A 15,777-nucleotide genomic window follows, 5' to 3' on the forward strand; every position below is an offset into this window, starting at 1 on the left:
CTTTCTCATTTTCTCAAAAAAATAGAGTTTGACTAATCCATATAACTCTATTCTCTCGTGGGGTTTTCACAGACCTCATTGCTTTCTCGCTGAAATCCTGTTTCTTTCTCATTTTCTCAAAAAAAAAGAGTTTGACTAAGATTTTCTGAACTCAAGGGCCGCCTCATATTTTCTATTTTTTTCTTCTAATTTGATTTTCTTTCTAACAACAAAGGGAAAAATTGTGTTAAAAAAAAAAAGAAGTTGACAAATTGCAATAAGTATAATTTATATGGCAAGCTAAACAAGTCTAACGACCAGCTTAGCTTGAGGGGGAATGTAAATGAGACTAATATCTACCATCGGATCGTGAAGACATCAGCAACATGTACCGTTAGATGATGAAGACTTGACATGATATTATTTATATATCTTTCAAATATATTGTTTTATATTGTATTTATAAAAGATATATTGTAATATTGAGAAGATATCTTAATTAGTCTTCTTACCTAATAGAGCAATAGTGAGACTCTATATATATTTCGATTGTAATCAACAATTGTTATGGAATAAGAATTATCTTTTCTCTCTAATTCAGAACTTGTTTCGGGTGAATTTTATTTACTATACTAGTAAAAATTTGAATGTCATGCATCATTTAGTTGAGCTAAATGATGGGAACATAATCTGCGTAAATTTTGTTAACTACATAATCAAGAGACATGTATATAGTTGTATTCAATTATCTTACGGTTTGACAAGTTTCTTTTTTTGTTGAAAGGTGGAATTACATTAAGCAACAAGAGTATTATTACAATACATATGAACTAAAAAGTAAGGAACATTTTTCCAGTTTTTCAATCTATACTTCTTGCGAGCCCATTTCGCGAGTTTGTCAGCTTGAACGTTTAGTGATCTTTTCGTGTGGTTGAATTTGATATTGTCCAATCTCTTTTTGATGTCTTTGATTCTTTGGATGTGGATCTTCGATTGCCACTGAATTTTATGCCTCGGGTTCTTCAAGTGCTTTATAAGATTGATATTGTCGCTTTCTATCACAATAGATTTTGGGTTGTTTTCCTCTGCCCATTTGATTCTGTTGAGGATTTCTATAGCTTCACTTTCTTCACTGTTTCACGCGCGCGATGAAGTTACTTTAGCCTCCATAAAATTAGAATGAGCGTTGTGTACAATGAGACTAGTACCTATATTGGTGTTAATATTAGTAAAAGATGCATCCACATATATTTTCAAGAAAGGAGTGATAGGAGGTTGCCATTTCTCAGTTGTATCAAGTATTGGGTTTTCAGGTGCTATATTGGTTTTCGGGAATGCCATAATCATATTTATTACCGATCTAGTATTATTAATTGAGTGTTGGAAGCAATGGTCACATCTGGTTTTCCAAATGTACCATAGTATGGTGACAAAGTGGATATCGTTTGTCGTGCAACTGCTTTGGTTTTGATCCTGCCAAGAGAAGATCCAATCTGCTAAAGAGTAGATGTTAGTAGAAATGATATTAAAGTAAAACCAAAATTTTTTCGCTAATGGACAATGTATTAGTGCATGTTCAATGGTTTCAATTTCCGAGCAGTTTGAGCAATTGCAGTTGTTTCCAACATACTTACCTATCCTGTCGCGGACTGGTAGCGCTTTCGTGCAAATCTTTCAAATGAAGAGTTTTATTCGAGGGATAGTGGGGAGAGACCAGATGAAGTTCCAGTTAAGAGGAAGATGAGATGGAGATTGATTAGTTATGCTAAGATGATGGTACATAGATTTAACAGTGAAATTACCTAATTCTGTAAGAGTCCATTTCATTTGATCGGGACCATCATTATGCAGGGGAATGGTGTGGATGAGATTCTGGGTTGTGATGGGCCTAGAAAGTTTCCTAAATAGGTCACCACCCGCAAGTATACGGGCGTCAAGTAATAGTTCCGGTAAGACCGGGTCGATCCGTAGGGACTAAGTCAATCTATATATTCTGACTCCTATAACTAATTCGGATTTTCTTCAGGTTTTGATTTTGTGATGAAATAATAAAGTTACTAAACTACTTAAATAATGAATAAGTAAATAATCAAGAAACTTGTAGAGGAAACAACCTAGAGTTTCGGAATCCCACTTAATATGTAGGTATTATGACCTAATAACTCAAATCTTTTTTATAACTCAAGAATTGGTAGCCACTTGCTCCAACCTCGGAATATTATATTTGTTAAGACCTAATAAACAACTTGTACGTTAAATCCAACACATTCACACAAGAAACTTAACTATTAGCTATCAAACCCTAAGCATGAACCATTAAAGACTTTAAGTCTAAATATGAAACATCAAAATGTAAGAATAACTAATGAAAGAGATATCATGAGTCAAGTGTGAGGAATTTAAACTTGGTAACATTAAAACTCATTCGAGATGTTGTGTTAAAGAGGCCACATACTCATACATAATCAAGATTTCATCCTAACTCTAAGTAATAAGATTAGCTCTAAAGAGATCATAATCATGGTGGGATAAATGAGAAATAATAACATTAAAGAAAGAAAAAGAATCGGAGAAGAAAACACCTTTTTTCTCGCAAATTTCCCTCTGTGGAGCCAAACAGACCCTTAGGGAAAATAATTTTCTCGTCTTCCCGGAAACGATTTCCTGGTGAGAAAATTATTTTCCTTCTCTGGTTTTTCTCTCTCTACTGTTTTCTCTTTCTTTCTCTCTCTAAACTTTCTCTTTACCTCTATAATAAACACAGAAGCTCTCTCTCTCTCTCTCTAACAGTAAAGAAAGAAGAAGAAAATATGAGTTTTAATGGAGTTATAAAATTAATTCAATTTCTCTCTCTCTATAAATCAGCAGCTCTCTCTCTCTCTAACTCTTTCAACATAAACCCCTCTTTCTCACAAAGAGAAGGATTAAAGAAGAAGAAGAAAAGAAAAGAAACACTTTAAACTCTCAAACTCGCTTTCTCTCTCTCTAGCCCTCGGTTCTGTCTTTCAATGGCCGAGAAGAGATGATTAATATTTTCTCTGGTTTCAGCCGTGAGCTCCCAAAATCGACCTCCTCTTTCTCTCTATCTTCAACTCAATATATCCAACCTCTCCTTCTCTGTCAATCAGTCTCTGTTATGTAAAGAAAATATTTCACGAAGGGATGTATCCCTTCTTATGGGATATCACGAAGGGATGTATCCACCCAAGCCAACGGGTATTGTACCCATTTGGTTCATATTTGAAATCTCCCAAGATTCCCCCACCATTTCAAAAAAAATTTCTCTTATGGATTTGAACCTTCACATAGTGCAAACAACTCAAAGCTTTATTAAAAATCTTGTACATACAAGACAAAAAAGAAAAAAATTAAATAACACAAAACAACTATGACATTATCGTAGAAACTTGTACATACATGATAGGTATCTTATTGATTTGAACCTTCACTTAGTGCAAACAACTCAAAGCTTTGTCAGAATGCTATGATGAACGTGTCTTGAACCAAAATCCTATAGCGATAAACTCTAGTCATCGCATGTGAAATTAACCGTCTCGCACTTAAATATTGGAAGTTGAATAGAAAGTAATTGTGATCGAAAAGGTAATTTTGTATTATGCACAAGGGTCCATATATAATTCACGTTAGAGTTTGAATATATTTACAAATATAAAAAGAAATTATTCAGGAAATTTATCTCGGATTTCTTTCCTTATGTCTTCATACATCTCGAATTTCTTTCTCTACGTCTTAATACGCCAATGTCCCCCCTCCACCCCCCCCCCCCCTCCCTGCAAGTTGGAGCAGGTGAAGAAATTTGACTCAAACCCAACTTGGAAAGAAGACGTTGAAATTGATCAGAACCAAGAAGTTTGGTGAAGATATTAACACTTGATCAACACAACGCAGTTATTGAGTTTGAATGAGAAATATGGAAATGGTTCTCGAATAGAAATGCAGAGATCTTGAAATAGGTATTTCAACAATTAGAACTCTAGATTAGGAGAAGCAAGGGCATAGTATTCTGCTGAAAGAGATGTCCTTCGACCAAGGTGACAATGCGAGCAATTTGGAGTTCTGGGGCGGGTTTAAAGCCATTACTGGTCTGGCCAAGGAATGGCCGACCACACTAATAGGGTCGGCTTGACCTAACCCATTAGGGCATAAGGGTGGCCGACCACACTTAATAGAAAGGAGTTTCTATTTTATTAAAATCCTAAGTCTGTTTCTATTTTGGTCTTTTTAGGAATCCTAATTAGGGTTGGACTCTAACTTTAGGGATTCTATATAAGGTCCTTATTAGTAGACAATTTAGTGTGGGAAGTTCTCAAGGAGATTTCTATCTCTACAACATCAAGTCTAAAAGATGAAGAACATCAAGTTGGTTACTCGGTTGCCTCAAGTAGAGGAGCTGCAATTGGATCTCTTGGTCTTCTTATATTCAACTAAATAGTTCGTGGGATTTTAACGATTCTCACAGACTTAAACGGTTGAATATAAGAAGTCCAAGAGCTCCAAATGTAGCTCCTCTACTTGAGACACCCGAGTAATCAACTTGATCTCCCACCTTCAAGTTAGCTAAAATTTTGCTGCTGGTTAGATGAAGAAAACCTTCTTCTTTAGACTAGATAGATAGTTGGGAACTACTCTCTCTTTCTTTTTCTACTTGATGTTGTAGAGATAGAAATCTCCTTGAGAATTTTTCACACCTAATTCTCTTCTAATAAGTCCCTTATATAGAATCCCAAAAGTTAAAGTCCAACCCTAATTAGGATTCCTAAAAGACCAAAATAGAAGTAGATTTAGGATTAGTTAGAAATAGAAACTAGTATCCCTTATCTCTGGCCGACCACCCTAAGCCCTAATGGGCTAGGTCTGGTTGTGCCCCTTTTAGTGTAGCCTTGAGTGCCCGACCCAAAACCCTTTTGTTCCGGGCCTTTTACTATCTTTCCCTTATCTTTTGCTTGGCCTTTTAGTCATATCTTCCGATCAAATCGACACCCTTTGTTGTAACCCGATGTATGATCTGGATGAAGTTAGCCGCGAATTGTCCTGTGATTCGAAGATCGTAGTTGGTTTCTAGCTAAACACTACGATCCCTAAATCGTCCAAACTTGATTATCTTCTTCATCAATTGTCCTATCCGACAAATTTCTCGCGTTGCATCTTCGGTCGCAGGACATATCCTTCAGTCTCCCACTTGTACTTAGAACAAGTGCAATGCTCGAGTCTCGTGTCAATTTGAATCCCATCTGATACGTCATATCTTTGAGACTTTCTTGATTCCAAGTACGACTGTCAACCAAACGATTAAATATTTAATCCGTTTGAGGCTGGCCACGCATTTTTAGTTGCTACTCATCAAGTGGCTTGGAGATACTTTTCCTAATTTAATTAGGATGACTCAATCCACTCCCACTTAGCTTCATGTCTATCATGAATTTCCCAGTGTCCGCCTGTATAACCTCCTTTTACGGCACTGTGTTTGACGGAATTAAAGTCACGCATTCCTTACATAAGATGAGTGGAGTGTTCATATTTTGAGGAATCTCTCCAATCTTGTCAATGAGGGGTATTTGACGTTCATCACTCTTGATGTAGTCGCATGCTGGGTTATCCAGTGTATATTCCCAATCATACACTCTAGCGGAGATCTTCTGAGGTGCGGTTAGAGAGAGAAGGTTCAGTGAGAGAGAAGGTTAGTTATTAAAGCAATGGAAACTGAGATTCGATTGAGAGGGAAGGTGCACTAAGAGACTGAGAGATGGCGTTTAGAGAGAGAAAGATGAGTGCGTGACGTTAGGTTAGTTTTCGTCAAAAGGGCTTGGGTGCTTACGAATTGGCCGGTATCTATAGAGAAAGAAGTTGATGGTATGCTTGCTTATAGTGCCACCTGCTAACAGCAGTTTGGACGGGTGCTTTTAGCAGGCCCCAAGATTAGGAAAAGAAACCGATAACAAAGAAGTGGGTAAAATAGGAAAAGGAATATTTGAAAAGGGGGTGAATGCTGGGTAATGTTGGGGACTACACTGGAGAATTGGACACATCATGGGGGGCTAAAAATGGGAAGGCAGGTAAGAAATAAATGGTAAATTGGTTAGTTACTAAAAGACGACAAGATAAGGAACAGTTGGATCTTCAAATTTAGGAAGTTGCAGTTATTAGGTTATAGGAAGGAAAGGTAAAATAGAAACCTTCTATTTTAAATTTCAGGAAACCACCTACTAAGTAGTACCTTTCCTCTTCATATAAAGAACGACTCACTCACAGTAGACTAGATAGAAACTTTCCATTCAAGTATTTCTTTATAGGAATACAAACGCTTGCTACTACTTCTTGAAGTCCCTTGTGGTTGGTTGATGAAAGATAGAGAGAAGATTTTGGGGTTATAGATAGAATTTTGTTCATCTCTTATCAGAGGGCAAGATGAGATTATTGGACAAGGAAGGGTACTTCTTGCGGAATATTGAAGCAGAGGGAATCGAATTCATACCTGAGGTAGAATTTGCAAACGTTGTCCGCCACTTTGCATCTAAGAAGTGCCACAAGCGAGCAATACGAGTACTGAGAAATTTGACTTTCTCTACTTTACGTCTTATTAACAATCATAGTAATGGCGATGATGAAGATGAATCAATAAGAAATTATGTATTAGCCAATCTTAAAAATTACTTGACCATGATACCTAGAAACCGTAAGAAAAGGGAGCATCTACAAATGTTTTTGTTTTATGGAATGCCCAAGTATCTGGTCGATTTATACAAATCTCCCATCAAATATTATAAAGCCATAGCCGAGGAATCAATTCGTCTCTTTATCTATCCTAATATCCATTCCTACCCTATATACATTCAACACCTATTCGCTAGTATAGCTTTACGGTTCACTGTTCTTCTCCATGATGACAAAACAACAACAACAACAACTTCTGGGTTATACTACTCATGTCGTCAAACTTACATATATTTGTTGAAATCAATTGGGCCTGCAAACACATCACAATTTTTCATGCACGGAACACCAAGGGACTTACTCTTTTACTTTCACCCATTTATAAGGGAGCTCACTCAACAGTTTGTTGTGAATATGAAGTTGGTCAGAGAGTCGTGCTTTTGCAGAGTGCCGTCTTTGTTAAAATCACGATTTGAGAGTGATATCCGTGACTTCTCTGTATTGACGCTCCATATGTGTACGAAAATTGAAGAGTACATGAGATCGAGAGGTTTATCATCATTTCACTCACTTCCTATGGAGGTGCTTGTGGATGTGTGCTATAATGTAACACAACTTTTACCATTTTGGGAAGATCTTAATAAGTTACTTGACAACATTGATCTTGGTCTGACATATATGGACGATGGCATTGAGTATACAAGATGTACTGAATGCGAATTTAATCATGGATGGTCTTATTATCTATCAATTCTCAAGGAATTGAACTTCGTATCTAAACATTATAATCTATTTGGAGAAAAACTCTCATCTTGCTTGAATTCTCACCGAGCTTCAATAAATAAACTTATTATGAATTCAAAAAGAGGCGAAGATCACCAGTGGCTTCTTCAACATAAGAATTTACTAAACAATGAATGTAGAAGACATTTGATCACGATGATATTTCCAAATCAGGTCTCTGATCATCACCCACAGAAGACGAAAGTTCTCATTGACAGTTCAAAGTTATTGGTTGATTCTTTCAAGCATGTTGGGCTTGCAAACCCCATTTTGTTGCGGAATGGAATTATCCCTCAGTTTAAAAATGAGGTAGCACTTGCAGGTCATGGAGTTTTCAAGGGGTGGCTCCTCTTGCTATGCCGACATCTATTCACTCCACAGAGTTCTCTGTTCCTATCATGCCCACATAACCCTCAGAGGATCTATCTTAATCCAGGTATTTATTCAACATTTTGAATTGTTTTTCATGTTTTTAGTCATGTTATACCTTACAACTTCAACATTTTCTATCTTTAATAATTTCACTATCTTGTTTGCAGCAAAAGTGGATCGTCAAAAACTTCAATATTATGGGTTTTGTGGTCGAGTGATTGCTTTAGCATTGATGCACGACGTGCAAATACAAATTGGATTTGATCGATTGTTTCTCTTGCAATTAGCGGGATCTATTGTTACATTGGAAGATATACGCAATGTGGATCCATACATGTACAAAAGCTGCAGAGATATTTTAGAGATGGATTATGAGTTTGTAGATTCAGATGGTTTGGGCTTGACATTTGTTTGGGAAAGTGAAGAAGAAGATGAAGCAGTGTCCAGAAGGAAAATTGTAGAGTTGTGTCCTGGAGGGAAGGAAATGGTTTTGAGTAGTAAAAACAGAGAAGAATATATAAAACTAGTCATCCAACATTGCTTCATGAAGTCAATCGAAGAAAAGGTAAAACTAATTATTCAAGGTCTTGATGATGTTCTAACTCGAAGGTGTCGAAAGATGTTTTTCGAGAGTATAGAGTTAGAAGATCTCGATCACATGTTTTTGGAGAAGAATAGAGAAGACATAAAAAACAACGAATATGTAGGTGTGGATGACAACAGGCCTTCTCCTTTTTCAAAAATAATAGGAACCACATTATCCAAGTCTAGACCGATGTCTATTCGTTCTCCATTAACATGTAAACAACAGTGTAGGAAGTTTCATATATTCTATTGATTAATTGATTTGTAGCCAAGGCTTTATTAATTTATCTGTTAGCATCTTTCTACAGGAATATATATTGTAGGCCCCTGTTTTGAAAGCTTAAGAAAATTCAAATAGGTTGCCATCTTATAACCTCCAGAAGTCATATCCTGGTCAAATGTGAAACAAATAGCAAACTAACATGTCAAATGAGTGTCTCACCATAAATAGCAAATTAACATGTCAAATGAGTGTCTCATCACAAGGCCACACAAAACCTACCTGTAATAACAAGAAAAAGAAACTAGTCATCCATGTGTAGCGATACTCGTATCTGTCTTTTGTCGTTCAACTCAACAATAAGTGACTTGGAATTTAAAACATTTTCAGAATCAACTTAAGTCTTAATCATCAACTTAATTATGATAACACAAATATATAGTACGATTGTTATATCTAACAACCACAAATATTCATAGATTTAATCTAGCTACTTTTGAAATGGAGGTTTTAATTCTTAACACTAAAGTTCAGTCTAACATTATAAAAAAAAAAATCTTTCGCCAGATATTTTTATGGCATATTCTGATCTCTAAGTTCTTCAATTCTGCGCCGGATTTGGTCTCTCGGCCTCTTTAATACTTTTTCCTCTTCGCTTAGTCTCTCATAGAAACTCGGCACACAGTCTTCTGCTTTTCTGAGGTCTTTACGAAGCTTATCTTTTCCGTCTCTCCGACCCGTCCGCAACATTTTGCAGTTCAGTTCATACATCTGCTAATTAGATAAAAGTTTGACGTTATTACAAGGTTAAAATAATAATAACAATAATCATAACCAAAAACTTTTACCCTATCTTCGGCTTCTTCAAGGAGAGATATATTTTTTGTGACCGGGAGTTGTTTGAGTTCGTTTTCTAGTCGCTCAATTTCTTCCGCTACATTCATAGCCATTTCTCACTGTAAAGTTTTTAGTTAGTAATATACATAGAGAGAGAGAGAGAGGGAAAGGTATATACTAACAAAAATAAAAGATGAGAGAGAAACCTGATAAATGGTTTATGTTGGATGGGTTGAAGGGAGCCAAACCCTCTTATATATAAAGTTTTGAAGTAACAGGTCCTTTTCTTCTCTGAAGTTAATTCTAACTAAATACATCATGAATAATATATGCAATAAATCATGAATGTAATATGCAATACATCATGAATCGAATGAGCACTATAAACTCTAACTAAAATATCTTGGGCCTACTATATATATATATATAAAGACCCGTAGGGCCATCCTAAGGGCCTCAAAGTCCATCTTTTCCTACCTCTAGGTTTTTTATTGCCTAAACTACCAAGGCCGTTCCTGAATTTCCAATGGCCCGAAGCGAGCTTAAATATGGTAGCCCTAGTTAAGAGTCTCAACTATATAAACATGCGTGACCTATGAACCACTACACTATTAGTTTCAGATCATTTTCCATCGCGTTATAATATATATAAATGATTCTAGCTTGATTATAAAGATTATAATATGAGCTCATTAAAATTTATTTCTCAGATTGAGATAACAAAAGAAAAATAAGATGTATGTACGTAGTTGTTCGAGTTAAATAAACGAAAGTCAATTCAAATGAAAGAAAAACAACTGAATGTGAATAAACAACAAATGTGCCTAAAGAATTATTAAAAAAAATGAGAATTATACTTGATTACTATGAGGTTTTGTCGAGAATCAGGATACCAAGTATTATCATGATTATTTTTTAATTTAGTTTCTAACATTTATTTTTGTATTTCAAGTGTATTTGTGTCTACTGAAAACAAAGTTGCCACCCGTATTTCTATAAGGGAAATTTTCTAGGCAATGCCCAAACTTGTTATAGGCAACGTATTTTCCACTTATGACTTGGTCAATTCAATATGACTTTCTTTAAAAGCAATGCCTACAATGATCAAGTTTTGGGGGTTATCTTCACCCAAGTTATCTTTTTATCTCTCTTCAAAATAAGAAACTAAATCAAGCCCTAGATGTCAAACCCGAATCCCTAATCCCTAGCTTCATCTACACCGTCTAATCACAGTTGGTCTAGGTCAGCCTATAAAAGGGCCCCCATCGTCTTCCATAAGACAAGCTTGACACAAGCACGTCTCACTGAGTTCCCATAACTCGCCCCCGAAAGGTTCAATAAATATTCAATCTTTTACTGCAGAAAGAAATTGCAAAAGTAAAAGATGATCTTAAAAAATTGTCATGTGAAAGATGATGGATTCATCGAAGCCAAATCCACCAACATCGACTCCTCGGAGCAAAGGAGAAAAGCAATGGAGGAACAAGATGAAGGATATATTTCCTCGATCTGAAGGAATGGTATCCTTCCGAAGGAATGTCCTTCGACCAAGATGTCAATGCGTACGATTTGGCGAATAGGATCGTGATGACCTTAGACGGAAGATCATTATTCCGATCGAATTAGGGGTCGTAACGCTTAGCTAGAAGCCAACTACGATCGTCGGATAACTTCGGTAATCCGCGGCTAACATAGACCGGATCCTACAAGAGTTACACATAAGAGTGATGGTTTGAACGGAGAGAAATGACTAGTGAAAGATTGGCAAATAGGTGGATTGGATCTATTCTTAGTAAGTCCAGATGGTTCGGAAGAGTCCGGATAAAAGACAGACATAACCGGGCCTTAAAGGAAGACCCGGGAAGGCTTTAGGAGGGCCAGCCATGTGATGGCCGACCTTAGCAAGGGGCCGCCCATCTTATGGCCAGTTATATCCTTAGTGGGCAGGCCAAGGAAGCCCATAAAGGGGCTATGTTGGCCGGCCACACTAAAGGTACCCTAAAAGGGTGTTTCGTTAAAATACCTTATAATTAGGTTTTAGGAATCTAAGTTTGGGTCAAACACCTATTCTAGGGATTTCTATATAAGGACCTAATTAGACAACCTAAGGGAAAGTAAGAAAGTAAAAGGAGAGAAAACCTAAGCCAACTGAAAAGAAGTTCAGTGTAATTTCTCATAGAGAGAGAGCTGTCTGAAAAAGAGAGAAAAGGAGTTTCTCTCAATTATCTAGTCAAGAAGAAGGAAATCTTCATCTCAACCTTCAAGAAGGTCCTACTTGACTCGAAGGAGGGAGTTCAAGTTATACACTCGGTGTCATCACGAGCCTATAGTGGATAGATGTATTAGATACACACGAAACCCTACAGTGGCATCACGAGCCGTTTGCATGTATTGTCTTTTACTAGAAGAATTAGATTCAAACTTGAATAACTAGATAATAGTGTTTGAATGGAAATTTAAACATGCTTTTGATTAGATCAATCAATGACCTAAAACACTAAAACATTAGTTCTGATTCAAATTTCTCATCACGAACCCACCATATTTATCACACAATAATCCAAGCTCCATCTGTCTCTCTTTCCTTTCCAACTTCTGATTCAAATTTCTTTCCTTCCATTCTCATCACGAACCCACCATATTTATCACACAATAATCCAAGCTCCATCTATCTTTCTTTCCTTTCCAACTTCTGATTCAAATTTCTTTCCTTCTCAAGCTATCCTAGTAACGAGAGCCACAACTAGGGGCCTAAGGAGAAGTCATAGTTTAAACTAGTCGTGCTCAAGCCGACGAAACAACCCTGATAGCGAGAGCTACGACCAGGAGTCAAGGAGAAGTCCCAGTCCAAAATAGCATTGCTCAAGCGAGCAAACCAGTGGTGGTAGCGAGAGCCACGACCAGGGGCCAAGGGGAAGCCCTAGATGAACTTAACACCAGCAATCAACCAAACTGCGAAGAAAATACAAACCAATATACAAGGCTAGTTGAGTTTTTATTTTGCAGAGGGGATTAGTAAGTTAGGCCATGCATAATCAGGATAGGTCTAATTTGAATTTTATGCGCAGGAAAAGACATTCGGAGCAAAGCGTAGCAAGTTAGGAAAAAACATTAGTAAGCTTAGGATTATACTAACAGATTAATATTTTTGCTGTCAATATCTGAAGTATGCATGCAGGAACAAAAAATCAAAAGAAAGAAGAGATTTCACCAAGCAAAAATAAAATTGTTCATTGGTTCAAGAATATTGCTTACAAAAAGACCGTCGAACCCTACAACTGGTGAATGATTACACATCTGAAGAAGAAGAGGAAGAAGAAGTAGAGACAAAGAAGATACATAACAAAAAGGGAAAGACGGAGGGAGCCCAATAATCAAAGTAATTAAAACGATAACGGGAAAACAACAACTTTTATTTACTCTCAAAGGAAGTCTATTACAAAAGAAAAACCAGCACTCACCAAAAGCCATTAAACAAAAGAAAAGGGTAGCCAATACATGGACAACCAATTATCTTTTGCGGACAACTATTTTACGTGGACAACTAGAAAAATTAAAAATTTATATGGACAACCGTGTTTAAGGGGACATCACTCTATTATTTTTCACTCATGTCCTCCAAGAATTAGAGCTTTTATATTAAGTTTTCCCTCTTTTCTTCCATAAACCCTTATTTTATTCTTTTTCTTCATTACCAACAAATTTGTAGAGAGAGAAAATCAATGGAAACGGGTCTTCTTCGTGAACCCTAAAACCCCTTGAAATAAAATAAAAACCTAGAAAATTGAGTTTGGTACAAAAAAAAAACCCTAGAAAATTGTGTTCGTCGGTTTGAACTCATTGCTACTATTTGTGGTTGCTAAGAATGGCTTCTTTGACTTAGACATTGAAATCATGTGCTGAAATTCAGGAGCCATGAAATATCAATGTCATCCAAATTCAACTTGGTGTTTCATCTTTAATCCAACTAATCTTCTAAGAACCTAAATCTTCATTCAAATTCATCACAACCCATTTGAATCATCCTCAGATGACTCCTCTAGAATAATTCTTCTTCCTTTTCCGTTAATACCAGATCAAGATTTCTTCTTTCTAGCAGTAGAAATAGAGGAAGAAGATGATGAATTTGCAGTGAGTACCATTAGAGCACCAATACCTGAAGCAGTAACAAATGAATTAGCTTTTTTCATTGGAAAGAAGATATAAACATTATGTTGGACACGTCTCTTTTGGAGACTAAGGGTGACCCCACATTCCTAATTTCCCTCTAACTTGGTTTTGACCATCTCACTACCCCCTTCTTCGATGGAAAAGAAGTGGGAGTAGTTACAATAACCGAATGTCCGTAGCCTCCATCAATAATACAACAACTTACGGAGAGGATTGGGGTTAGAAGACTTTCAGAGTTTTATATTGCAGTTCTAATTTCTACTTAATCAACAATGGCTGAAAATATGTAACTTCCGCATATATTTAGAATTCAATTTCCTAACATTTGGTATCAGAGCCTGCCTTTAGCTTTGTTGATTAGTATTTAAAATTATTTATTATTTGTTAAGATATCTAAACCTATGATCTTCAATTATCGTTTAAGTTTAGATATGCGAAATAATATTGTTGAATCATTTTATTTGAAACAAATTTGATTTAAAGGTTCTTTGAAATATATCTCCATACTATAGACTTATATTGGATTTTAAAATCAAATCGATTTGACTAGTAAAACCGATTCTAGAAATGTTTTAGGAACGAAATCTGATGTTATTTTGTGTACATTTAATCGGTTATTACATGCTTAGATGTTGATCAGTTATTGGCGATCCATATTTGAGTAATATCTCGGGTGTTAGAGATATTTTAGTTGAGATTTTAGAATTCATGTTTGACCAAAATAGCAGGAGATATTTTAAGATTGAATAGTTCCGATTGCTCTAACATATAGCATATGGTTCAATTTTCAAAATTGGTTTGACTTAATATAAGCAAATTTCGGTGGGATATTTAGAAAATTGAATTTGTTTACTATTTAGTCAGTAAATTTGTGTCCCTGTTTTTTTTATGAACAAAATTTGTGTCAATGTTGTTAAGAGATTTTGCTTGATATTTGGGTTATTGTTTACTTAGTCAAACAAAATATTGGGAAGATATATACGGTAACATTAAATCTCCCATACGAATGAACTTAATATTTTAAGTGATGGATAATTTTTGGAGACTTTGTTTCCCAAATACTATAGTTAAACACTTACCAAGATTTCATAGGGATCATGCGCCGATAATTTTAAATACAGAGAGAACAAAAATCAGAGGTAGCATCCCGCTTCGGTTTGAAAGACACTGGACATTGCATAAAGATTTCGAATGTATTATGAAGGAAAAATGGAGACAGGGAAGAGGTGAGTTCACAGACAAGCTTAAACAACTAGGTGTGGAGTTGAAAAAGTGGAGTAGGCATTCAGTGGGGCATATATTCGAACTGATAAAGGAGACCAAGGAAACATTATTAAGAACACAAATGAGGGTTCCATCAGTCGACAACCTAGAAGAGGAAGCGCGGATAGTGAAGAAGTTTAAGGAATTCAGAAGAAATTTTCTAGAGGCAGAGAGCGAAGAAGTTTTGGGTGGAGGAAAATGATAGAAATACAAAAATTTTTCATCTTTCTGTATTGAACAGAAGACGAAAGAATAATATTTTCTCGGTTAAGCTACCGAATCAGACGTGGTCATCTGACCCATCAGTTATATCTAATACCTTTATTAAACACTTCTATAAAGCTTCAAGATCGGAACAAATAACTCCATTTCCTGATGGTTTGGAGTTGATGGACAAACCATTACTAGCAACAAAAAATCTAATGATTAGTCGTGTGCCGTCAAAGGAGGAGATATGGCATATTATTAATGAGATGAAGGTGGGGAAAGCACCAGGACCAGACGGGTTTTCAGCTGATTTTTATAAGCATTGTTGGACGGTAATAGGGACGAAGTCACACATCAGATTAAATATATATTTGAGTCAGGCAAGTTACTAGGTAATCTTAACCATAATTTTATTGCTCTTATTCCTAAAGTGCAGGCACTAGAAATACTGGCAGATTTCAAGCCTATTTCGTTATGTAATGTTTTATACCGAATAGTTGCTAAAATTCTTAGCAATCGGTTGAGACCATTACTAGACAATATCATATCTCAAGTACAGAATGCCTTCATTCCTGGACGACAGATTTCCGACAATATTATAATTGCGCAAGAACTTTTTCATTTTATTTCACTAACAACGGCGAAAGAGGGAGCTTTTGCCATGAAAGTAGATATGGCAAAAGCATATG

General features: G+C 36.1%; 1 protein-coding gene and 1 long non-coding RNA gene across 2 annotated transcripts; one reads left to right on the forward strand and one right to left on the reverse strand.

The window, feature by feature from the left end:
• The first annotated feature begins 6,255 nt into the window (after positions 1-6,255).
• LOC147556406 (E3 ubiquitin-protein ligase UPL5-like) lies at positions 6,256-8,660 on the forward strand. The gene is made up of 2 exons (XM_086663413.1): positions 6,256-7,870; positions 7,974-8,660. Exons 1-2 carry the CDS (start codon positions 6,406-6,408, stop codon positions 8,642-8,644), a joined length of 2,136 nt encoding a protein of 711 aa, XP_086519539.1. The 5' UTR covers positions 6,256-6,405; the 3' UTR covers positions 8,645-8,660.
• Positions 8,661-9,000: 340 nt separating this feature from the next.
• LOC147556407 (uncharacterized) lies at positions 9,001-9,721 on the reverse strand. The gene is made up of 3 exons (XR_015234982.1): positions 9,655-9,721; positions 9,460-9,567; positions 9,001-9,382 (listed from the first exon to the last, which is right to left on the reverse strand). It is a non-coding gene; the product is annotated as an uncharacterized LOC147556407 (long non-coding RNA).
• Positions 9,722-15,777: the final 6,056 nt, after the last annotated feature.

The sequence above is a fragment of the Eschscholzia californica genome, unplaced genomic scaffold, assembly GCF_041429995.1.
Source record: "Eschscholzia californica isolate CP2 unplaced genomic scaffold, dmEscCali1.0.p SCAF_2, whole genome shotgun sequence".
Taxonomy (NCBI): domain Eukaryota; kingdom Viridiplantae; phylum Streptophyta; class Magnoliopsida; order Ranunculales; family Papaveraceae; genus Eschscholzia; species Eschscholzia californica.

Bases quoted from the DNA above. Each gene is read 5' to 3' on its own strand.
- LOC147556406 (XM_086663413.1), top strand. From the start codon at position 6,406: ATGAGATTATTGGACAAGGAAGGGTACTTCTTGCGGAATATTGAAGCA. The intron at 7,871-7,973 runs GTATTTATTCAA...TCTTGTTTGCAG, and splicing joins GAGGATCTATCTTAATCCAG to CAAAAGTGGATCGTCAAAAA.